Source organism: Salarias fasciatus, chromosome 2 (genome assembly GCF_902148845.1).
Source record: "Salarias fasciatus chromosome 2, fSalaFa1.1, whole genome shotgun sequence".
Lineage (NCBI taxonomy): Eukaryota > Metazoa > Chordata > Actinopteri > Blenniiformes > Blenniidae > Salarias > Salarias fasciatus.
In genome coordinates this window covers 30,118,084-30,143,324 of record NC_043746.1, presented here as the reverse complement: position 1 = coordinate 30,143,324, position 25,241 = coordinate 30,118,084, and the positions used below count along the sequence as shown (strand labels likewise).

Sequence of the window (25,241 nt, the reverse complement as noted above, 5' to 3'; positions counted from 1 at the left end):
AGCAGGGACCCTCGTTAGGCAGGAAATGGGGTTTTTTAGACGGGGGGGGTGGGGGTCGTCGTCGCGTGTTGATGATGTCACACTCACGTGCATGGCGAGGATGCTGCGAGGGATGAGCTCCCGGTACTGCCGGATGGTAAAGTGCCACGTCTTGATCCGCATCAGGTCGTCGAAGGCGAACTCCAGGATCAGACGACCCTCCGTGCAAACCTGGACAGAGACGCCGCGGTCAGACGGTCGGACGGTGCCCCCCCCCCCCCTCCACCCGTCACCCCCCCCACCCCCCACCGCCGGCAGCCACACGTCAGCCGACCCGGAAACACACGAGCAAAAATCAGCCTTTATTGGCCCGGCATGATGTAGATTTGAGAGGAGGAAAAGAAGCTGGAAGTGTTTTGTGTCTCTCTCTCTCTTTTCTTGTCTTTTTTTGGGTTTCGTTCAAGGACTTTGTAGTATGGAGCTATTATGCTTCCAATATTTACTCTGCTCGCTTCCCTCATTCAGAGCGGCTGTCCTTGGGCCTCTCAACCATCCAGCTATTTCTAAAATGTGAAAATAAATGTAATCTGGAGAGGGGTGTGTTTACGCCAGAGACAAAAGAACTTCAGGTCAGAGAGAGTTGCCAATTAGGAGAGAGAGAGAGAGAGAGGGAGAGGGGAGAGAGAGAGAGAGAGAGTGCGGCAGGGCGAGAGAGGGAGAGAGAGGAGAAAGGCAGAGAGCGAGAGATGTAGAGAGAGAGACAGAAAGAGAGAGCGAGGCATAGAGAGATGGAGAGAGGGGAGAAAACATTTTTTCGCCCCTTTAGCTGAATTCGGCGCTCGCCGGGCCCTCGCACTTCTCCCGTATTTCGTTGCTGTGACAACCAGGCAGAGCGAGAGAGAGACGAAGAGAGAGAGAGCGAGAGAGAGAGAGAGAGGCAGACAGAGGAGGGGGGAATCAGCTGATTAGTTGGCATGGCAACAGCAAAGATGTAATCCCACCAGACACACTCTAATCAATGCCCCCAGCGCAGATGGTCTCCTGAGGATCAACAAGAAAGAGGCTAGCGGCCATACTGCACCCCCCCCTTCCTCCTCCTCCACCCCTCCTCCTCTACCCTTCATCCACCGCCCCCTCTCCTCCTCACCCCTCCATCCACCCCCCCCCCTCCATCCACCTCTGCTGGTCACGTGCCAACACACTCAGTTAACAAAAAAAAGAATAAATAGGAGCCGAGCAGCCGATGCAGCCGGCAGGTTTCTCTGCCGCTCCCCGGACAGGTGAATTCTGGGTAACGTTCTGGCTCGCTCTGTGCTCCTCCACCCGTTCGGCTACAGAACACATACATAGAGACAAAGTTGAGTTTTCGCCGCTGAATGTGTGAGTTTGTGGGGAAACGACGACACCCGCTGTTAGAGGAGAGGAGAGCTTCCAACACACCGCTCTGCCGTTACTCCATATTCCCAAACTTTCCCATCACTACTGATCACACTGGAACACAGGAACTGTCACTTATTGCTGTTTGATAATGACATACTGAATAAACATGACCCCAATGATGCTTAATTCCAATATAACACTTTATTGTGGGATTAAGGCCATAAGTCTTTATTTATATCCTGGAACTGCCACAACAGTTCCACTATTTCATCGTTTTACTCCACTTCTATAACACGAACAATAAATGCTTTGGATATAAGCTCTCACTTTTCATTGAGCGTCTCATTTTCTCCTTTTGGTTTGACACCAACTCTTCATTTTAAGCGAGTTTTAATAAACTGACTGCTTTAAGTTGGTCCCGTTCTTTTGTTAACCTGATTTCTCATCCAGCAGCGTCGCTCTGAGCTCTGCAGCGCCGCTCGGAGGAATCCACTGGAATCCTTTACACTGTATTTGTGTCGTTTCCATGTGTTCTGCCGGGTGGAGACGGGGGAGACGGGGGGGGGGGGGGTTGACGGATCCGCCTGCTCTGATAATGGGCTTGTCTGAGCTTGATAAGTGTGGATTAGACTAAAGCAATGTTTGGAAATAATCTGCGGTGTTTAATGGACAATGAAAATACTCTTTATATCTTTATTTATTCCAGCCAGATGACCTGAATGTGAAAAGCAGGAAGCAGGGGGACTTCTGACACTCCACCAAAACAAAAGCTCCTGCTTTAAACACAAGTTAGAACTTTTTCATTTCATGATAAACCCAAACGTTCCTCGATGAGCTGGGAAATGTCTCCTATTTCTGGGGCCAAATAAAGAATTTAAAACCCTACTTAGCTGGTTGACTCAAGTATAAAGGACAGCAGCTTGATTTTTATGAGTTTGAGATTTTATTGGGAGAAGCCTTAAACCACAAACAATCATTACATTCGAGAAAAAAAAAGGAAAAAAGTGCAATTAAAAGTGAAAAAACAAACTCACTTTTTCTTTTTTAAATTTATATGGAAAGTTCCTTTTCTTCCCACACTGGAGGAGCGATGATCACTGATCTTTAGGCTCTCGGGGTTCGTTTTATTAAAAGTTGTAATTAATCCAGTTCACCCAATTTGCAGTTAAAAGGTGAAAAACAAAAAAACCCAAACAAGTCAGATCCTGCTGTTTTTCTCCGCTCCCATGAAATGAAATGCATCATGGTCCTGTATCGTGCCGTATGAGTTTTCCGCCCTCGGGCCGGAGAAACCTATTAAAGGACCAAATATTTGGGCCTGTGCGAGAGAGGGAGCGCCGCTTTGCATCGGGCTGTTTGCGGGTTTAGAGAGAGGCGGCGCGGTGTTTACTGGTGAGCTGCTGTCTGCTGATGCTTTCCAGGTGCTGCAGCCTACAGTCAAACAACAATGCTCTATTGATTCCTGCTGAGTCTTTAGCATTGCCTCCACTGCTGCTCTTATTTCTCTCTGCAAGCTTTCTGCAAGTCTGTTAAAAAAAAAAAAAAAAAAAAAAACCTTTAAAAATCACCTAAATCAGAAAAAGAATCACTTTAATTGCCAAGTGCAGTAAAAGTGCAGGGATTTGTCTTGGTGGCACAGATGCGTCAGACACTATATTAACAGCCAAGGCAGCCTTTTTTTTTTTTTTTGTAGATTTAATCATACAATGCTATTTATTTCTCCTCGGTGGAAGCCAATTGGTTAAACTCTAATATTTCTCACGTTGGCTGTAGCCATTCTTTAAAGCTAAATCGTGCTCCCTTATGAAAACGAAGAGGAGGAAAGTCCCCCGGAATTAAAAAGTGGTCCATTAAACGGTCCGGCCCCTCACAGAGCGTCCCCATTGATTTAAGAGCCGGGTCATAAATCTTCCCCACAACGGGGCTGAGATTACGGGATCTCCGGCTCAAAAGAGCAGGGAAGAATAGCAGCGTCCCGCCGCCGCCGCGCCGTTCGGCGCCGCACCCCAACCTGACAATCAATTAACACCCGAGGAGCCGAAGGTCATTAAATCCATTATTAAGGAGAAAATAAAGACAACCAGAGATCAGCGCGCGCTCAGATTCCAAGTTACAAAGTTTTTTTGTTTTCTGCTTATTTTAACATTTCGGATGACATTTCGAAGCGCACGTGACTGATCAATTAACTGATACCTTTTTTTTAAAAAAAAATCATTAAACGCAGCCTTAGAACGAAAGCGTCACCGGCGGCGGAGCACATTTAAACAGCTCGTGAATGAAAAACAACATGTTTGTTTAGGATGAGTAAGAAGAGGACACTTGAGCGTCTCCGTGGAGCCGCCGTTGAGACGCAGCGCTGCTCGGTGATCTGCAGCTCCAGTCAGAAAACAATGAGGCAGACTCAGATCGCCGCTTCAGGGAGCTTCCCGTCAGCCTCTGCTCTGATCGCTTCCATACGGCGATCAGCCTGCTGTTCAGCCACAGCAACACACCTCAGCTGTGACAGCAGCTTTCACCTTTGACCCCGACAACACGTCCACATGACGAGTGTCAAACCTAAGGCCTGCGGGCCAAAACTGGCCCACAAGACGAGCACTGGCCTCAATGCTAACATGCTAAACGCTACGAAGCGTCTCAAACTCCAGGAGGTGATTTGTGGACATGTGAGACTCGTCCCGGTCCCGGTGCACGAAATAATCCGCAGACCAGACAGTTCGTAACACATCTACCAGCAGCGGAGCGGCGATCAGCGTGTCGTGGACCGGCCTCTTGCTCTCTGGCCGCCTCCCGGCGTGGCGAAGCCCCCCGGCTGCTCCCCGGTAACGAGGGCCGCGTCCCCCGAGCGGACGGGCGCCGGGCCTGCTGGGCGCTGAGCGGAGCTGCTGGGATTCTGAGGCGAGGACTGGGAGGCGCGGCGCTGCTGCTCAAATTGGCACCCCGTGACACCTTGTCAACACCTCCAGAGCTCCCGCACGCACGGAACCCGCAGGACGGCGCCCGCTCGCCGGGGGCCTGCCCCGCCAGCCCCGCCCATCTGATCCACACAGTCCACCTCCGCTCTGACTCCCCCGCCGCTGAGATGACATTGAATTATTAAACAGGATCATTTCAGTGGAATGTCACCGCCGCTGCTTCACAACACGCCGACATTGGCTCCCGTTTCGGGATCCCACTTCCTGCTTCCTGCACGGCGGCGGCGCAGAGGTCAGAGTCAACACGGCTTCAGCCACGTCTGAGGCAGCCGCTAAACAATCAGAGTCTGAATCCTACTGCATCCACACGGCAGAAGAGAGCGTGGAGCAGAGAGGCGAGCGCCGACGGCGTCTGTTTTACGCTTCTAAAAGACGAGGAGTAACCCGGCAATTTCTACAGTACCTGTTGGATTCAGGGGAGCATCCTGTGGCGTGGAGAAGCAAATAATTACAGCTTGACACGGACCACGGACTTTAAATGAATGAAAGAAAGAAATATATATATATATATATATATATATATATATATATATATATATACACACACACACACACACACACATATATATATATGTATATAATGCAAAGCTTCTGACTCTGTTTTAAGGTTGTCTGTTCCACATCAGGCCAATTAAGTTGTGACTGAAGTGCTGTTTTTTACACGTGTGTGCAACATTGAAAACTGTGAAAATGATCCAGAAGTTTCGGTTCGGCTGAACTTATCTTTGACTACGGTCAGAATTATAAATTTTAAAAGACATGCAGCGCTGGAGACAGGAAGAGAAAGAGACAGATAGAGGCTGAGAGATAGAGAAGGAGCACAAGAGAGTGAGCTGGGAGCTGGGGATGATTTCTCTAGGGATGAAGGATGCGCGTGTGCGTGAGTGTGTGAGTGTGTGTGTGTGTGTGTGTGTGTGTGTGTGTGTGTGTGTGTGTGTGGAGGGTGCAGGAGGGGAAAGAGAGTGGTGGTGGTGGTGGTGTTGAGAGAAAGAGAGAGAGCGAGCGAGGGGAGAATGAGCGAGCCAGCAAGTCAGGGAGGAAGATGAGGGGGTAGAGAGGAGGAGGAGGAGGAGGGGGGGGGGGGGTGGTGGTGGTGGTGGGGTGGAGGAGGAGAGCGAGGCGAGGCAGAGCTGATTGAGATTCGGGCCTCCAGAGCTGCAGGCTCGCTGCCGCTGCTGCTGGGAGCTCAGGGAGAACACGCTCAGTTATTGGAATTTTTTTTTTTTTTTTTCTAATGAATTAATTCTTCTCATCCAATTTAGGTGAAGATGAAAAGAGAGCAGCGCTGCGAGCATCAAATTTAGCTTTTTGTTGACCGGGCCTGAGCCCGTTCTGTACGGTTAATATCGGACACTTGTAATATATTATGTTTTTGTTGTTGTTTTTTTTTTGGAGAAGCCGCGTTGATAAAGGAGAATAAAACACATTTCCTGTGCATGTTGTTGGAGGTGTTTCTTACTCATTCGATAACACAAAGAGCCGTGCACGCGCGCGCGCGCACACGCCCAACCCCCCACTCTGCGCCACCAGCCGCATGAACACCGGATCAGCGGCGGCTGCGAGGCGCTCCGGGAAACTCAGGAAACACAGTTCAGTCTGCATGTTCTCCCTGAGCATGCTGGTGTTTGCCCGTGTCTGGGGTTCACTACTGACCCTAAATTCCTGGTGCATCTGGTGGACATGCGGTCCATTTCACGATAAAGATGAGCACTTTTTTTTTTCAAATCACAGTGCTCTTTCGCTCGCCCCGCTTTACTACAGCTTCATCACACGTTAACTATTTCAACATTCAGGCATTCATGCTGAAAACAGGACGCTTCTGTCCGAAAAGCTGCACATTCACGTTTATCTGAACGTCAGTGAAGTTCTGTAACATAACTGGCAGATTTAGCAGGATAAGTTATTCTCTCTTACTCTCCGCACTGCGATGCTTTTTTAACTCACTTCACAGCCTTTTGCAGGTCAGCCACAAAGTTTAATTTCAGACTCTTGTGCGCACACACACACACACACACACACACACACACACACACACACACACACACACACACACACACACACGAGAGCATGCGGTACTGTCAGTGCTGAAAACAAGAGGGCGGTGTAGCTGTTTAATGTCGGAGGAGCGCGGTCCGGCGCCTCGGCCCGGGGTTCATGGTACAGGGAACATGGAATCCCTTCAGCTCGGCTGCTCGGCGCTGACAAGGTATCTGGCCTCAAGATCCGTTCAGACCGTCAGCAGAAGAAGGCGAGGAGTCAGCGAGCCATCGGGATCAGTCTGCGGCGAGGCAGATACCCGCCGCCGCTCGCGGGGAGGGGGGGGGGGGGGTTCTCTCCCGTAAGACAACAGCAGATGAGCTCGGCCGCCGTGCGACGGGACCTCGCTGTCGGCTCCGGATTATTCCACCTGCACCGTTTGTGTTTTTCCTGCGCCGTCACTCGCACGGCGAGCTAAACCGAGCTCTTCAAAAGGTCTAATTCACGCCCCCCCGGCGCCGCCGCTGGAGGAACCGGCGGCTCAGGAATCAGCCGACATCTTTAACACGAGAAATGCCAGAGAAGTGGAAGGTCTCGCAGGAGGCCGGGGCGCTGATAAGTGAGCGGAGGGTAAATACACAGACGCAGTCTGACATTTCATTTGCATGAGTTTTTACATTTCTGGGTAAAGATGGCAAAAAGCTACGAGAGAGCAGACACTCGATACTAAAATTAAACCCAGAAGTCAACAGCATTAACTTAACTCTGCTTTAAAGGGCTATATACTGTATTTCAACCTATTTATAGGTCATTTACTGAAATACTTCGACACCTGACGTGACAGTCATATCACATCTTATTCAGTGGTGTAAAACTGAGAGAAATCACACATTTTTCACCATTTATAGCTTAAATTAATTCCTCCAAAATGCCTATATTCTACTAAAGTGAATGTTCCTTATTAAACCCATTGAATATGTGTTGAGGAAGCAGATCTCATCATTTCAGCATATAAAATGTAAGATTTTCCCATTTTCTCCAGCTGACCATGTGCTGACAAATGTTAGTTTATGTCAGAGCTGCTGAACATATTTTAGTCCAGTTTCATCCTGAGAGAGCCCGGCTGATAAAACTGTGCCAGAGTGACCTTTAAGCTTAAAGTTCACAAGATGAATGTTGATATTTTCACAAAAACCAAACAATTACCACAGAATTTAACTTCAGTCTCGGTATAAAGTTGATTTTAATGAAACCTTCTGCTGTAAAGTCCAGTGAAATGTCCACAACTCATTCACAGCTGTTGCATTGTGGGTGTTTTTGCAGACTCCTCCTGACAGCCTGGCTTTGAGGCGGGTTTGACAGCATCCAGGGCCGGATGACGGTTGACACTCCTCATCCAGAAGGTGAATAAACGCACACGTTAGAAAACACGGCAACAAGCCCAGTTAAAGGTTAAACGGCCACGCGGTCTGTGAAACAGCAGGAACATGAGAAGAACTCAGATGAACCTGAATCCGGTTCTTCCTGAACCGGTTCCTCTGTAAAGCGGCGTGAACGTCACGTCGACGGAGGGAGCGGGATGCCACGAGAGGGCGAAGAGCCTGACCGTGTATTTGCCGTACGTACACAGCAGTGTGAACGCTGTCCTCTCCGGTTAACCCCTCCCCCAGGAGCAGTCGGCAGCACCGCGGTGGGGTCAAAGAGCCCCTTCACTGGGACTCGAACCGTGATCCCTCCACTCACAAACCTATCTCTGTGCTCTGTGCCACTGGACTCACACATCTCAGAGTTAATGCTTTTGTTGGACCAAATTAAAAACACAAATTAGATCAATTACACTGCTAAGACCTTCAAATACATTTGAATAACAACTCAATGATCTCTGTGAGTATTTAAAGACAGACGGAGCTGAAGATTTGGATTAAAGACACTACTAGCACCATTAGCAGCAGTTTAAGGATAAACGTATACAGAGGATATGAAGATGAAGATAATAAACTCCTGACTGGAACCCCATTCCGGACTCTACTGTGAATAAATGAAGTCAGACGACGGCAGCACCAGCCGAAGGGTCAGAGAATCTTGTGCTGTGATGTTAAAACATCAGGTCTGACTCCAAAACCCCGGGGAGCGAGTGAAACAGAGGAGAAGAAAGAGAAAGGAATCAAACGGCTGTAAATGGATTTGATCTCTACCCAGTTAAACACTCGGCCCGGGCCATTATCATAACCTGTGATCAATTATTCATGGCGGCGGCGGCGGCGGCGGAGGGGTCAGCAGTTACCTTTGTAAACATTGGCTTCCCGTGCTGGGTGACCATGGTGCACTGATCACAGTCCAGGGTGATGCAGGAGTTGTGGAAGGACTCCTTGGAGTGTTTGAGGATGTAGTGGAGCTCGGTGACCCCGCCCTCGAACACCGTGCTGAAGTAACGGGGGATCAGCGTCCGGCCGATCGCTGCGGGGAGACAAGAGGGGACAAGAGGCTCTGAGTGTACAGGAAGACCTGGGGGGACACCACGAGGGGTAGGGTAGAGGTTCTGAGAGGAGAGGAACACCCGAGGGTCCAAGGGTCACGGGCCAAGACACCATGGGGTTCGGGTTAGGGTTAGACCGAGACGGGGACAGAATGGGAAATCAGAGCATCACAGCTAGTCCTCAGTAGATCACTGCTAAAACCTGATCAGATGGGACAAGATCCAATAAGGTCCGAAAGCCAGGGCACGGTCTGAAAACCTGGACAAGGTCCAAAACCAGGACAAGTTCCCAAAACCAGGACACAACCTTGAAACCAGCACAAGGTCAGAAAAACCTGGACACAGTCTGAAAACCAGGACAAGGTCTGAAAACTGGGACAAAGTTTGGACGCATTCTTGACGTGGTCTATCCTGGTCTGGTCTGGTTACCTGGCACCAGCTGCCCCTCCACCAGCGGACACTGACAGACCCACCGGAATCAAACCTTGAAGGAATAATTTGGCGTCTTGTTTTCTGGCCATGAGGTCGATGAGAAGATTGACGACACTCCGAAGTCTATCAGCTAACTAGCGAGTCGGAGCAGCGAGACAATTATCCTAACTTAGCATAAACACTGCGAGCAGCAGGCGGCGGCTAGCAAAGGTCTCCAACCACCAATCAGCCACTATTTTTACACCACGTTCCCGTTTGTGGTCGCATTAAACTCAATGAGATGCCGTTTGTTCATTAGGCAGCTTCACAGGCTCTCAACAACATATCTGAATATTCTGTTTGTTTTACACTCATGTGAAAATGGAACGTTTCTTCGCTTTAATCTGCACATCAGAACCGTCCCTTTAAACTGTAATCTCTGATATTAGGTGCTCCTGACATGAACTTTAACCTCAGTGAAGGACAAACACATGATTCTAATCACAATGTCTGATCTCTGAATGAGACATTTTGCCAAATATGTGACTGTCACAACAGAAAATGATGGAAATTCGAGGAAAATTGCTGAATTTCTACCAGGGATGCTCCGATACCGACGCTGATACCAGCATCAGGTCTGATACCACACACGGATTATTCTGTTTGTCCCCGTACGCGTTACATTGAACATTAAACAGGAAAATGTTAAATCATATTTGAGATCTCCACAATAAGGCCTCACAGAGAGCGCTGCATGATGGGAGAGAGAGATAAAACCAAAGAAACTGCTTAGCAATGATATTTGCCTCAGATCCATTAAGCAAGATAAACATTTTAATGGCTGCAAAAAGCTCTCCGGAGGAGGCAGAAACCGATCAGATCTTCATGTGAATGAAACTGAATAAATATTTGAGAGCAAAATATTCTTTTTTTTCCCCCCCACTTTCTTCTTGTGTGATCCTTTTTCACTTCACGCCGAATCAATCTGAGTCCTCGGCTCATCCAGGCCACTGTGCATCGATTCAACTTTAACCTCTTTACTTTTAATTCTGAAATGCAAATGAAGGCTCGTCTTTTTTTTTTTTTTTTGCTCTTTTAAACTTCTGAAAGTGATTTTAATGAGCAGCTTTCAGAGAAGATACATGTAAAATGCACACGTTCAGAGAGCGCAGTGAGATTTTATCACATGATCTGAAGCCGTTTATTGACACTGAATAATGAACCCACACAAATCACTGGCCGTGCTTCAGCCCTGCCGGAGCAATTACACCCAATCTGAATGAATTCGCTGGTAAACACTACGAGCTGTGGTCAGGTTACTGCATGAATTAAGACCCCGAACGAGACAGAGGCGGCATAGATTTACAGGATCTATTGAATGTCTTGAAATGCATTGATTGAACGCTGGGAGCTATTTAAAGCCGATAATCTGAGATTCAGTCTGATCTTTCCTCAGTTAAATAAATAACTCTGATCTTCACATCCGTCCAACTTTCACATGAACACACAGACGCACACACACACATCTATTAAAATTCACACTGTGTAAATGAAGCTGTGGCTCCACCTTCTTGAGACAGTCTCATTCACCTTGACCTCTTATTCCAGTTCCTACAAAATAAAGCACACCGTCTAACAGACTGGTCTTTACATATTTCTCCTGCAAGTGAGACTGAAGGAGTATTTCTCTCAGATGATGTGATTTCAGGACTTAGTTTGGTATTAAACTGAATTATTAAGATGGACAACTTGTGCAGAGCAAACTTGGAGCTGGAGCCTGAAGAGACAATGAGCCGGCTGCATGATGAAAACCGGAGGAGGAGTCAGGGAGGGAGAAAGTGTCTCGGTGTTTTACAGCCCTGCGGCTTTGTCTGGTTTCTATCTGCTCGCCGCTCGCTGGCTTCAAGGAGAAGAATGGATGATACAGTGCGCCCGGCTCACATTTCACATTACATTATGAATGCACTGCAAAGATACACACTCTGAATATTTGGATATATTTTACTGCATCGAGTCAACTGAGTTTTCTTCTCGGCTCGTAGCATCAAATCGGGAAAATATCAAAGCTGTGGCTTGATAGTTTACAGTAAATTAGGACAAAATGAAAATCAAGTTTTGCCCTAATTGGGAGTTTTATGAAAACAAACTGTCTTCTCTCTGCAGCTCTGTTAAAACACATCGCTCCTCTGAAACGCCACAGAAAATCTCACTTCACCTGAAAAACCAACAATTAATCCACAGGTCTTCCTTCAGCGCGGCTCTCAGCACGCCTGGCTTCACTAAAGAGATGCTCAGCCAACAGTCCGAGGCGCCGTCACTTCACCGCCATTAAACATTAAGAAAGAACGACAGAAAGCCAATCAGCACTTGGAGAAGGTGGATTAACTGGAGTCTGGTTCAAGTGAACCAAACTGAATCAGAAGAGCCGCTGTTGATCCAGTGATCTGCAATCACTCAGGAATTATCTGTCAATCCGGTAAATACGGATATCTCCAGAGTGTGTGTGTGTGTGTGTGTAAAGTCAAGGATGAGACGTGAATGTTTGGGATTTAATTAGAATATAAAGGGGGATTGTGCACGCCGCCGCCGGAGAGCAGCTGCGTCAGACAGCTTTCGGTCTCGCTGGGGACAGAAGAGCTGCAGCCTGCTGTGGAGACGGCGGCGCTGCACGCCGCGGTCGGGGCGACTTGTTGAGCAGCTGTGCAGGTTCAGTCTGCAGAGCGGCTCATAGCTTCTCCGAGTTCCCGTCCTGGCGGCGCATTGCTCCTCCAGCCTCCTCCCAACGTCACCGGCCAGTTCCACCCCAGCAGCTTCGCTTGCTCAAGGGCAGAGGCAGCAGCCGCTGGAGGGAACCACCGTATCACACACGCACAGGGAAAATCAACCTGTTTGGTCCACAAACATTTGGTTTGTCTGGTTTCAGACTGACTTCAGTGCATTGATACCTTTAAACCTCAGAAGAAACAATCGCTAAGTTCTGTGGACAAAAAAAAAAAAAAAAAAAAAAAATCTACAGGAATAAAAAACACGTTTGAGAAAACATGCAACTGTTTATGCAGAGAAAACCCAGACTCACACAGGGAGAACATGCAAACTGCACACATCCGGGCATGCACTGCTGTGATACAGCTCTGCACCACCAAGAGACGCAGCATGAAAATGAGTTGGACAGAGATGAGGGCCGAATTACGTCGCAACTGCCGAGTACTGACTGAAGTAAAATCAGACGGCACCATGTTTCAGTACCTGAACGCATCCTTGTGACTGAGAGGGAGTGGCAGAGTTGGGGATTTTCCATGCCGGACCTGAACGCAGCATTGCACGCACAACCGCATGCTGACGTCAGTAGCTAGCATGTCAGCAAAGCAAGCGTGACTGGAAACCGCTCCAAATCACGCCTCTACGTCTCAAAATAAGATGCAGATTGTAATCTGGAAGCTCCTGGTTTAGAACAAGAGTTTTCTCAAGACTGAGGAGAGACCAGCCTCAGATCTACGCTACAACTCCTGCATTCGGCACTGTTAGCATGCTTGCATCAGCCGGCATGCTAGTATGTGTTAGCGACTCGTCTGCATCCAGCAAGAAATGAATGTTTATGACCACATCATCACACACAAGTACTGAAAAGTGATACTGTTGAGTCCTGGTACCAAGTCCCAGGTACCAGGTATTGGTACCAAATAGGTTCAAATGTGAACAGTACCCATCTTTAGCATTGGAGATTCAGATCAGAGGTGTCCAACACATTTCAGGTCCACAGGCAGACTGATTTCGTCCTCAGTAAAACCAAAATGGTAAAATAGAACCTGAATAATCTGAAAGATTAAAAGTATACATGATGAAAATGTTGATTTTTACACAAAATCAAAAAGTCATAACTGAACACTCAACATGAAGCCAGTTTTACTGAAACCTTTTGAAAAAAAAATCCAGTGAAATGTCCTCTGAACTTCTGCAGCTGTTGCATTGTGGGTGTTTTTCCAAACTCCCCCTGACAACCTGGTTTTTAGGCTAGCTTGATAGCAGCCAGGTAGCTTTAACGGCAGCATCACAGAGATCTCGGCTCGGCTCTCAGTGTTGTGTTGCTCCTTTGATAAAGTTTGTTAAAATAAATGAGCGGCGACCTGGACTGGAGCCTCTTACAGGCAGGATTTGGCCCCCCTGGCAAATTCAAACGATTTTCAAACAGCTTTAATTTTTATATTCTGTGTGCTAAAAAGTGAAAAGATGACATTCAACCTGGCTAAATGAAGTTTCGGGTTTCAGGTTCCATTCCTGCTGAATTCCGGCCTAGTTGTGCGTCTCTTCACTTGATGACGAGGCTCTTCTGTTTGTCCTGCACCCTTCTGCTCCGGCGCCCCGCCGCCTCATTGAAATGAATGATGGGCAGCGCTTTTTCTTTTTTCCTCTCCTGCAGCGCTGAACGTCGCCGTGAACGCTGCCTAAATCATTGATTGCAGACCGGGGGTACCGGCGCCCATGGGAGCACTTTCACTGCTACCAGGGGGGTGCATGGAAAAATTGTAGAGGAGCAAGGCTAATTTTGAAAAATGACTATGATTTGGCAGCAAAAAAAAAAAAAAAAAAAAAAAAAAAAAAAAAATCCACCCACATGTTTGTGTTGGAGTGAATGTGGATGCTTCAGTGAGTAAATGCATTGTAACAATCACCAACAAACTAACAGCTCCGCCGTCAACAGGGAGAAATCCACACCCCGACTGAAACACGCTCAACTGTCACTGCAGCAGGTCGGGCACAGAGAAACTCTGCAGCATTAACCACGTGCAAATTAACACAGTCACAGAATGTTCACACGAAAACCGTCTGAAGTGAAAATGAACATTTTGAGGGTTCGTTCAGACGACGACGACACTCAGAGCGTTCTGAGATCAGCAGGTTACAAACGCTATCAGCAATCCCTTTCACCTGTTTATTCCTTTATTCTCACTGCTGTTTAAGGTACCCAGGAATTTAAAGAAAACAGAACAGAAAACTGCATACTTTTTGACGTTTCCACAGCTATAAAACTAAAATGAATTAAGTCGACTGGTACGGATAAAAAAAATAAAAACAAGAGTGCATGTATTTCCTCCATGTTGTCTTTTCTTTTTCGCACCATTGGCTTTAACTGGAAATAAACTCTCTAATCCTGGCAACTGTTAGTGACCTGCTCTGCCCACTGAGCTCCGCCGTCCCGTTAAATAACAGCAAATAACAAAACAAAAATAAACCCTGACTTCGGGATTATGCAGGCGAGCATGCTGGGATTTCCTTTAGCCGCTCGCTCCTTTGCCGAACGGCGCAAGTCTCTGTGTTCCTCTGCATTTTGCCGCCCGTCAAATCTCCGTCATTAGGACGGTGATGGAGGGGGAGAAGGAAACGGGGACAGCCACATTATCCAGCAGCACATGGCCTCTGATTCAAGCAGAAATAATCCATCTTAGAGTCAACACTCTGCTGCCTGGAATTATGCTCTCTCTCCCCTTCCCCCAGGGTGGTCAGGAGGTGTGCGTGTGTGTGTGTGTGTGTGTGTGTGTGTGTGTGTGTGTGTGTGTGTGTGTGTGTGTGTGAGTAAAACTTCATTTAGAAGTGAAATGTCCCCAAAGACAGCGGCTCGAGAGGCTCTTGAGGTCAGACCTGGATGGTAGAGCCGGCTGAAACGAGGGGGGGGGGGGGGGGGGGGGCAGAGAGAGAGATGAAGATGATGCTAGCTAGCAGTCGGGCGTGGGGGGGCAGGGGGAAGGAGATGGGGGAGGAGGGGGAGGGGGGTGTACCCGTGACTGGCATGTTTTTCAAATTCGATAAAGTCAGGCATGACTAAATAACACATAAAATGTTTGGCATCGTGAGCAGTGGCTGAGGGAGGAGGGGGGGTGGAGGGGAGGAGGAGGAGGGGGCGAGCTGCAGGGTCCGCCTGTGTAAATGATGCTCTCTCTCTCCTTTTCTCCCTCTCTCTCTCTCTCTCTCTCTCCTCTTCTCGCTCGCTCGCTCGGTCTCCACCACGGTTGAAAAACAAAGTATGTCTAGGAGTGGAGCTGACTGCTAATGCGGAGGAGCTCTGAGGAGACGAGGAGGAGGGGGGAGGGAGGAGGGGGGAGGGGGGGGGGGGGTAGAGCCGGGTGAAGGAGGAGGAGGAAGGGGGGGAGAGGGGGTGGGAGGACTGGGCCAGAAAAAAATGAGCGAGGGATGAAAGAGAGCGAGTGTACGAGGGAGAAGAAACTAGGAGGGAAGATGAAGGAAAAAAAAAATCAGGGCTCGTCAATGAGGGGAAGGAGGCTCAGCGAGGGTGAGACGGTGAGCGGGGGGGGTGGGGGGATGGGGGGGTGAGGGGGGTGAGGGGGATGTGGGGGGCTGAGGTGAGACGCAGATCTGCTCCGTGCTCACCTCACCAAACCAGAAAGGAGTTGTGGTAGCGTCTCCTCAACCAAAACTGTCCTAATAAAAGGCAGCGTGCGTAGCCTGGGGGGGGGGGGGGGGGGGGGGGGGACGGGGGACGGGGGACGGGGGGTAAGCATGTCATGGCAGCCATGCTCGCAGGTCTCCCATCATTTCAAGCACGCCGCTCTTCTGTTTCTCTTCACATAGTTTCAGGCGGAGCTTCTTCCTGTTCCTGCAGCTCGACTCTTCTTCTCCCTCCAGTGTCGTTTCTTTGACCTCTGACCCCCCGATGCCTCCTGCTGACCCGGAATCCACAGGTCTGATTATTACCTGTGCATATCCCAGCAAGTCGGACATCATGGTGAATTAAATCCACTTAATTGTCAGTTTGTTCAGAATTTGTTTGTTGGAAATGACAGGTGAAGACGTTGTTTCTTCAATGTGTCGTTTGAAATCATTTCCCAGTTAATATAAAATAATCTATAAATGAATAAACCTGTGTCGCTATAGATCAGTCATGTGATTGGCTAGAAAATAGTGAAATGTAAGAGAAATATCGCCTCCTTCCACCGCCTCACAGCAGCTTTCTGTAGACCAGCTTTCACAGCTGTTGACTGGGACGATTACGTTGATTAAAAGATTAATTAAATTCATAATTTAGCAAAATGACTCAACAATGAAAGTCACTTCAGAGCTAAAGACAAAGAATTAAAGGGAGACTTTTAATCTAACATATAATATTATGTTTTAGTCTTTAAAATGGGACAAAATGCTTAAAAATCTTTGTTAAATACTAATAAATCCATCCATCAGGGAAGGAATCCAAAGGATCTTCTTATTGTTGGTGCTTCATGACATGTTTTCTCAAGTTTAAGATTCATCAATATTTGTTTGACTGCTTATTTATTTTTAAAAAAGGACAAAATGGTTAAAAAAAAAAATCTTAATAACTCATAAAACATGTTTGATTGTCACGTCATGACACTTCATTGAATTTTAGTTGGCTGTCAGCCACGACCTTTAAATCCGCTGATTGACGTGTTTTATTTAACAGATTATCTCTAAAAATTAATCCACAGTCAATCAATCGCAGCTCTGACCCGTCGAGAGTCTCGTCATTCACCTTCCTGTATTATTAGACTGAATGATGACAGAATAGTTAGGAACGGCAGCAGAGGACGGAGCAGGAAGCGTGGCCCGCCGCTCTGCGGGCGCAGGTTTATTAATAGGCGGTTTGGCTTCGCGCTCCCCAGCAGAGCAGAAGCCCAGCAAAACTTCACACAAACACGAGGGAAGTTGACTGGAGCTGGGATGAGATGAGTATAATTGGCGCTGGAGTTTGTTTAGCGTAGCTCTTCACCTCGCCCCCCCCCCCCCCCCCCCCCCCCCCCCCCACTCCTTCATGTGCTCGCTGCTTCCTGCACGGCGCTGATTGGCCCGGCTTCAGACGCGCGGCTCTCCGCAGAGATACAGATTAGCTGGCACTCGTTTGGGCGAACACGACAAGCAGCATATGTCTCTCAAGTAATGTGTACCCAAACATGCAATTTACAAATAATTAACGCCGTGTTAATTAGTCACATTAATTCATGCCACTTTGTTGGGATTGTTTCCCCCCGCCGGTCCCCAGGACTCCTGCCAGCGCCGTCAGCCGGCGAGGCGGCGAGCGTCGCTAGAAAGGAGGGCCACTGGCTCCCCAGCACACACACACACACACACACACACACACACACGCAGGGTAACATTGTGTATCATTCTCTGATTCTGATTTTCTGAAACGCAGCATGCGCCGCTTCATTTCTTAAACCTCTTCACATTTGGAGTAACGACGCAGCGGCTCCACGGTACCAACAAAGACGTCAAGATAAAGGATCAGAGCAGCGAAACGCACTTTATACACCCAGTAATGCCACATGAAGAGTGTAAAACTAAATAAAGACTCCTGTTTTCATCACTCACGGCTTAAAATCAGAACAGTCTACACCTTTCACTGTTTTCCACTCAACGTCTCGCCCTGAAACATGAATAAGCCCACTGTCCGTTAGGGACTGTTTTCTGCTGCGGATTGATACGAAGTGTGGGGCTGTGGCCAACATCTGCAGCATTCTGGAGGGTTTGGTTTTATATACATATATATATATAATTTTTTACATCAAGAATAATTGCTGATAGTGAAAAATTATGCTGTTATTCAAAATGAAAGGAATTTTTTGAATGTTGCTACTTTTAGAATCTGAATATCAAATCTAGTTTGAACTCATCGGCCAATCAGATGAAAGCTGGCAGCATGAAATCAGTTGATCAATTATTTATTTGAATGTATTTTATACTAACAAGATCGCTAATGAGCAAAACGGTGTTAAATCCCTTAATTGCTCATTAACAGTGAAAGAGACATTTTGAAGGGGAATTTTCAGGTTATTTAAGTAGAGTCTCTCTTTTTTTGTTTTTTTTCCGGTTACATCCGCAGTGTAAATCTTGACAGTGACAGAAGATGGGACTGAAAAAAATGGAACAATAAAGCAGACAAGCTGGTCTGTTGTGGGAACCGTGACCTCCGCTGTGACCCGCTCAACCTTCAGGACATTTTGTTCTTTCATTCCCAAAAACATGAACAGAAACACCCGGGAGACCCCCGCTGGGTCTGTCCAAAACCTGGACTTCACTGGAGTCCAGGCAGGAAAACCCGAGGATTCTTTACACACTCTGCACGTGCAGCCAGTCACTCCAGCCTGTGTGTGTGTGTGTGTGTGTGTGTGTGTGTGTGTGTGTGTGTGCACGTGTGTGTGTGTGTGCCCTTGCGCATTTCTCTGTTTCTCAATGAAGGGTTTATACTGTATGTCTCAGTGTGTGTGTGTGTGTGTGTGTGTGTCAGTAGACATGCTGGCTGACTCGGTGCTCTTCACTCTGACACTCACACACACACACATGCACATGGACAGTAATGAAGCACTGTGGGAGCTGGTGTGTGTGTGTGTGTGTGTGTGTGTGTGTGTGTGTGTGTTTGTGTGTGTGTGTGTATGTGTGTGTGTGTGTGTGTGTGTGTGAAAACAGTGCAAACACACACACACACACACACACACACACACACACACACACGTATGGAGGAGAACACAGACGTGAACAGGAAGCACGAAGCTACTCTGCAAACACTGAAACACGGACACGGAGGAGTTCGGAGTTCTTCACACGGAGCTCCAGTCTGCATGTTCTCCCTGAGCACCGGCGGAGCCGGACTCAGGCCCCGTTAACACCGAACACACAGCTGTCTCACAACCGCTCCCAAAGTGGAGCTCTTCAAAAACAGTCTGACTCCGTCTCCGTGGAAACGGCAGAAAACACAACTTTCCTGAAACGCTGAAATCCGTCTCCATGGCGACGGCTGAAAACACGAGTGTGAACCACACTGAAGGGCTGTTCTGCACATGCTCAGTAGAGCTACAAAGCTTTCACAACGCTGCAGTGCGAAACCAAAACCTTTCTGAGATGAAAACACAAAACGTCGTCGTGTAAACGGCGCCTGATTCAGATCGGACTGAAAAAAATCTGAAATTTTTATAAACCAAATTTATACTTGATTAGTTGTGACAATAAATCCATGTTATTAGCTGCTGAGCAAGGCACCTACTGTAAGTAACCGTGTGTGTTTGATGAAAGCGAGCTGAAGGCAGCAGCTCAGGAAAACAGTGTGAGACGGGAGAGAGAAAACTGAAGGTCTGGAGTCAAATCAGCGCCGAAACAATCAGCGAGCATCAATCCCGCTTTTTTCATCAGCTTCAGAGTCAAAGTGGAACCGCAGCCGGATGAAAGAGCCACTGAAATAATAACAACTATGAAAGAGAGTTTGTCACAGTGTCTCTAAACACTGAGCGAGTGTGTGTGTGTGTGTGCGTGTGTGTGTGTGTGTGTGTGTGTGTGTGTGTGTGTGTGTGTGTGTGTGTGTGTGTGTGCGTGTGTGTCAGAGGACACAGGAGGAGTGTTTAAAGGAAAGTCATTACCTGGAAGTCATGACTGAAAGTTCATTTCTGAGCCATGCAGACCGTCTGATGAAGTCAAGTCATTTCATCAACCTCAGATAGGAGTGACCTCTGACCCCTGATTGGTCAGATCTTGTCTGATCTGTCAGTCCTCTAATGCTCGGCGCCGTCTCCATATAAACGGAGCCAGTGGGATTCGGGCCGGTCCGGTTCCTCCACCTGTCCGGCACGCCGACGACCGAACGGCGGCGCCGCCGGAGCTCAGCTCGCACAACCAAGACAAATTAAGAAGTGGGCGGTGGCGGCGGCGGCGGCGGCGGCGGCGGCAGTGGCGGCGGTGGAGGAGGAGGAGGAGGTGGTGGAGAAAGAGGCGAGAAAGTCGGGAGCACTCAGTGGGCGATTATGCAGCAAACGCAGCTCTCCGCAGTGCAGGAGAGAAAAGAATGGAGATGAGGAGGGGGAGCGGAAGGAGCGACGCCGGGCCGTCCTGCAAACACTCCTCCTGTCTGAGGAGCCGGAGGTGGCCGGTTCGATTCCCCGCGAGCTTCAGGAGACGGCGTGAGCCATCCATCTTCTGTGACCCTCCGTCCAGCGGAGGGGACGGACCCCGGTGAGCGAGGAAAACTTTTTCTACGACGTTGTCATGGAAACGAGGCCTGGAGGTCACCGGTCCGTCATAGACACACACACACTCACACACACACACTCCCACAGCGCTGCGTCTGCACCGTTAACTGTTTGTTCCCATTAAACACTGGTATCAATAAATTCCGTGCAGAAACACAAACCTGCCTGTAAACAATGAAAAGACACTTCTCGTCCCAAAACGTGCAAAAAGAAACGTTTTGTCCCTTTCTGGATAAAGATTAAGAAACACTGAAGGGAGCAGAGCAGCAGCAGGTCTGGCGACTGTGTCAACATAAACAGACAGCAGGGATCAGGCGCAGAAGTTCATTTATGGAGTGCTCCGCACTGTTTGAGACGCCCGTCGTCCCCGGGGGACCGGCTTTACACTTCAGCTGCGCAGTTTCGCGTTTTCAGACGCTCGGCCGGACTCCCATGAGCCTCCGGTCCCCGGCGGCTCAGAAGACTGAGCGGAGATTTAACGTCTCTGTCCGGGATAATCTCCCTCTTTCCATTTACTGTACCGCTGAGCGGACATCACCTCATAACCTAAACATAAGGTTAGACTAAAGCAAACAGATTACGGCCTGAAAAACAGCAGATCAGCAGGCTCACATAGGTAATATTGATTTTTTTTTTTCCTTTTGGTGTGTGTGTGTGTGTGTGTGTGTGCAGCCCGTGACGTGTGTACAAACCAGCGCTTGCTTAGACCTACGGTATGCACCCTGATCAATAAGCTAAGCTAAAAATACTATTAAAATCGATTATTAGCCCTCGGTGTTCGCTACGGCCGATGATTGGTGTGGGGAGAGACGCGCGGATGAAAACCGAGCTGACATATTGATCCGTGAGCTTAATCAATGGCCGAGGAGAGCCTACACTACTTGGCAAACAAACGTCTGTCCCGATCGACTCATATCTCCGTCTAAACGCCCGTCATGAGCCGCCATTAGAGAGTCGACGGGGTGGGGGGGGGGGGGGGGGGGGGGGGGGGGGGGTCATTGGCAAACTGATTAAGTCAACTCAAGTTAACTGCACGTCAAGACTCTGACAAACAGCAGCGTCGCAAAGCGCACTGATACGAAGAAGAGCAGACGACGACGCGACGACTAGTGACGCCGAAAAAACTGGAAAACAAAATGCAACTCAAACTGAATCAGGAACGATCGACTACCTGCACTATATACGTGCATGTGTGTGTTCGTGTGTGCACGTGGATGCACGCACGCACACACACAGGCAGCTGAGAACAAGTCAAACAATCCGTGTGAAAGCTGAATGGACCCAGATATCAGTGACGTCGCTGCAGTACAGACTTCACCAGGACGGACTGTGGCACCGGGCAGCCCATAATAACCAGGACCCCAGACCGCCCAGGCCTCGATTCAACTCAGAGCGGTGAGAAAATGCATCTGTGGACATACTGAGGTGTGTGTGCGTGTGTGTGTGTGTGTGTGTGCAGGTTTTCTGAAGTTACTTTACTTTCTTCCCACCAAATTTGATTAATTGCACTAATTGTAAAAGTTCTCTGACAGTAGAAGAGGAGGCAGAGCCTTCAGCCACCAGGCTCCGGTCATGTGGAACCAGCCTGCCTTCACTGACTGTCAGCTGGGATCAGATCTAGCCTGGACCTGGACCTGGACCTGGACCTGGACCTGGACTGAGTGGTGAGAAGAATGATGGACGCAGTGAGTGAAGTTCACCTGTTAAGGACTGTAGTTACACTTGGTGTCCGAAGGTGGAGGAGAAAGGGTTAAAATACCGAGCATGTATGCTGGAGGAACACACACACACACACACACACACACACACACACACACACACACACACACACACACACACACACACATATACAGTGAGGCGGGTACACACACACACACACACACACACCAGAATGTGGGAATCACTGCCCAGAGCATGAAATATTCATCAGTCATAAAACTTTAATTCTCTCTCTCTCTCTCTCTCTCTTCCTCTCTCTCTCTCTCTCTCTCTCTCTCTCTCTCTCTCTCTCTCTCTCACACATTTCATTAAAAGCTTTTATTTTTTACACATCTGCAGCCACATCATTAGGATGCGGCGCCGCTCCAGACTGAACAAACTGCTCTTCTTCACGCGGACGGTGAGGAAGAGGAGCGGGAGGCTGCCGGGTGGCGGCGCAGACGCAGAGAAGCGCCGCACGTTTCCGCCGCGCCGCCGAGTCTGAGGCCCGCCGCCGTCAGAGACACTGCCACTCAAAACCCGCTTCGCCAAGCAGAATCAGACACACGCCTCACCGCTGCTGATCGTCATCGGCGTGCGAACAGGACGGCGGCGGCGCCGGCGCACGAGGTGAACGGCGTGAACGCTCTCACAACCTCACTTCAGCTTTTCCTCACTTTCACACACTCTGAAGAGGATATCTGAGCATGCGCAACAGTTATCTAGTCCAAGCACGGCGGCGGCGTTTCCGCCGTCGACACACAGCCTGAGCGTCTTCCTAAAGTCCTGTTTTTCCCTGTTTCCACGGAAACGGTTGCCGTTTTCAAACGGTTGTATTTTCAGTGTTTTCAGAGAAAAGATCTGTATATCTGTCTTATTTGACTATATCTATCATTTTGGCCTTTTGCTTGTGTTGTGAGAGAAAAATAAAACGGAGGCCGCTGCTGCGGAGCGTCCTGCTTCCCGTCCAGGAGGGATTTCCAGGGATGAGTTTGCATGTTCTCCCTCCAATTGATTCATCCACTTTATAAACATGTGTTTGAGGTTAGTTAGTGGCTCTAAACTTCATCGACGTGTTTATTTTTTTTTTTAGCTTCAGTGTCGACGGCCTTCAGTTCCTGTTTGAAGTCACGGCGGTGCGACCAGCGAAAGCGGCTTATCTTAAAGAGAGCCATAAAACCACAATCAGATAAGGAGAGGAAATCAATGGAAATGTATCAGCCGGTTGTAAATAATTAGCAGATACAAAGCATTCAGTGTGAACACATTTCTCCTTCCCTCCTAATGAATATATTTCAAAAACATATTTGTTGTTGTAAGCCGAACAGGCAGCAGCTGCTGAGAGCAGAGCCGCCATGCATCCGTCGTCCCCGCCGACTTCGCAGATTCCCATTCTGTGTTTGTTATAAAAAAAAAAAACAGGAAGGAGCCATAAAGCGGGAGGAGGCGCTGTAAAGCTGGACGCAGGTGAACCAACCTTTCCTCGCCGGTATTATAACCGTCTAACAAGCTGAGGGCTGAGTGCAGCTCTGAGAAAGTCCGGCAGTAAACAGCCGCCATGGAAAATGTCACATATGTTATTACGTAACTTGCACGCCGCCGCGCCGCCTTCCAGAGTTGTTTACCTTATGTGAGGAAATGTGGAGTATAATGACAAAAGAAAAAACAGTGAAAAACAACAAAACAAGCTGAAAAAACAAGGCAAATAAAGCTTAATTAATGCTCACAGAGCCCTGCGAGGCTCCCATCCAGGCTGCAGCCATGTGCAGCGCCGCCGCCGCCGCCGCTAATTCACAGCGGAGGAAAATCAAGATACTCTACGTCTTTGTCTCGTTTTCTCAACATCTGCAGACCATTTTCGGCTGAGTGGACCTCTATCGCTCCGACTCCCCCAGCTGGAATCTGGGAGGGAGGAGGACGGAGATAAGGACGGAGGAGAGAGCGAGGAGAGAGAGAGAGAGAGCGAGGAGAGAGCGAGAGAGAAAGAGAGATGGAGAGCGAGACACACGTCTCCAGTCACCCACATCCAACCCCGCGCCACGCGTGGATGGAGGGATGGGGGGAGGAGGGGGAGGGGGAGGGGGAGGGGGGGAGGACGTCCCCTCGAGGCCAGCCCTCATCCCCTCTTCACCTCCATCCATAATTCAACAGGGTCCTCCACCTCCACCCCCTGCAGCCGCCCCCACCCCCAGGGCACGGCTCCGCAGGGAGGACACAACATGCAGAGGGGGAAGAGACAAAGACAGCCCCCCTCCACCCCAACACACACACACACACACACACACACACACACACACCGGGACGAGCACCTGCAACACCCAAACACCTCGTGAGACGCTTCGTTTCCTCCATAAGTTCAGTTTAACTCGGTCGTATGTATTCTGAGAAAAGATCCTCCACCAAACCTGATCACACACTCCCAACACACACACACACACACCTGATCACACACGTGTAATCACAGCGCCGGGGTGACTCAGACTCCCGGGGAGCCTGAATCGATGGTAATGAGCATCGCTCGGCGCCGTTTGGCCTTTGATAATCCCGCTGTGATCACAGGAGGAGGTAATACCGGCGCTGGCCTCCAGGGGCCGCAGGCGCAGGAGGTCAAAGGTCACAGGTTATTCAGCGTCAAAGGAGAATACGTCTTCGTCTGACATGTGGTCACGTCTTACATGAGACTGCAGATTACTTCGGCTAGTCTTAAAATCAATGGGAAGATTACCGAAAAGCTCAGATTACAACAATGAACTGCTTTAATCATTCGATCAATTGGTCCTCCAGGGACAGATTCCATTAATCACCTGAAAGTAGGGGTGGGACGAGACACAAATTTCACGGGACGAGATGTCTCGCGAGATTGAGTCCACGAGATCGAGACGACACGAGACCGGGGGGGGGGGGCAGCGCGGTACTCACATGCAGCGTCGGAACATGGCGTGTCGGGTCGGAGTGCCCCTTGTACGGCCACGTTGCCCTCCGCTCTACACTGCGCCCGAGGCGGCCGCCTAGTTCCCCTATTCCCATTCAAACCGCGGCGCACAGACGACGCCATGACTGCATTTGCACTTCATGCCACTAGGTGCGCTGTTTGCATGTTCAACCTTATTTTACACAGACACCACAGAGGAAGAAGGGTGCCGCAGCCGCTGCAGCCTCTCTCTGCATGTTGTTAGAAACAGAGTGTGAGCCGGTAAGACGTGGTAAAATGTTCATTGATGCGATGCACCGTTTTTTCAATAAAAGAGAAGAACTGAACGATCGTTTCCGCACATTTTCTTTACGTCGTATTAATTAAACTGTATCGCAAGTAGTTTGTGGACTCAAAAGACCAAGATTCCTTGCAGATAGAACATGCGCAGAACA

The 25,241-nt window shown here is 48.9% G+C and overlaps 1 protein-coding gene across 6 annotated transcripts in view; it reads right to left on the bottom strand.

The window, feature by feature from the left end:
• ldb2a (LIM domain binding 2a) overlaps positions 1 to 25,241 on the bottom strand; it is an 82,357-nt gene that overhangs the window by 18,016 nt on the left and 39,100 nt on the right. For all 6 annotated transcript variants that reach the window (XM_030101541.1, XM_030101549.1, XM_030101557.1 and 3 more), the window contains exons 3-4: positions 8,593 to 8,765; positions 88 to 210 (exon numbers count right to left, since the gene is read on the bottom strand). In XM_030101541.1, coding sequence (XP_029957401.1) covers positions 88 to 210; positions 8,593 to 8,765 — 296 coding nt within the window. The remainder of the gene's footprint in view (positions 1 to 87; positions 211 to 8,592; positions 8,766 to 25,241) is intronic.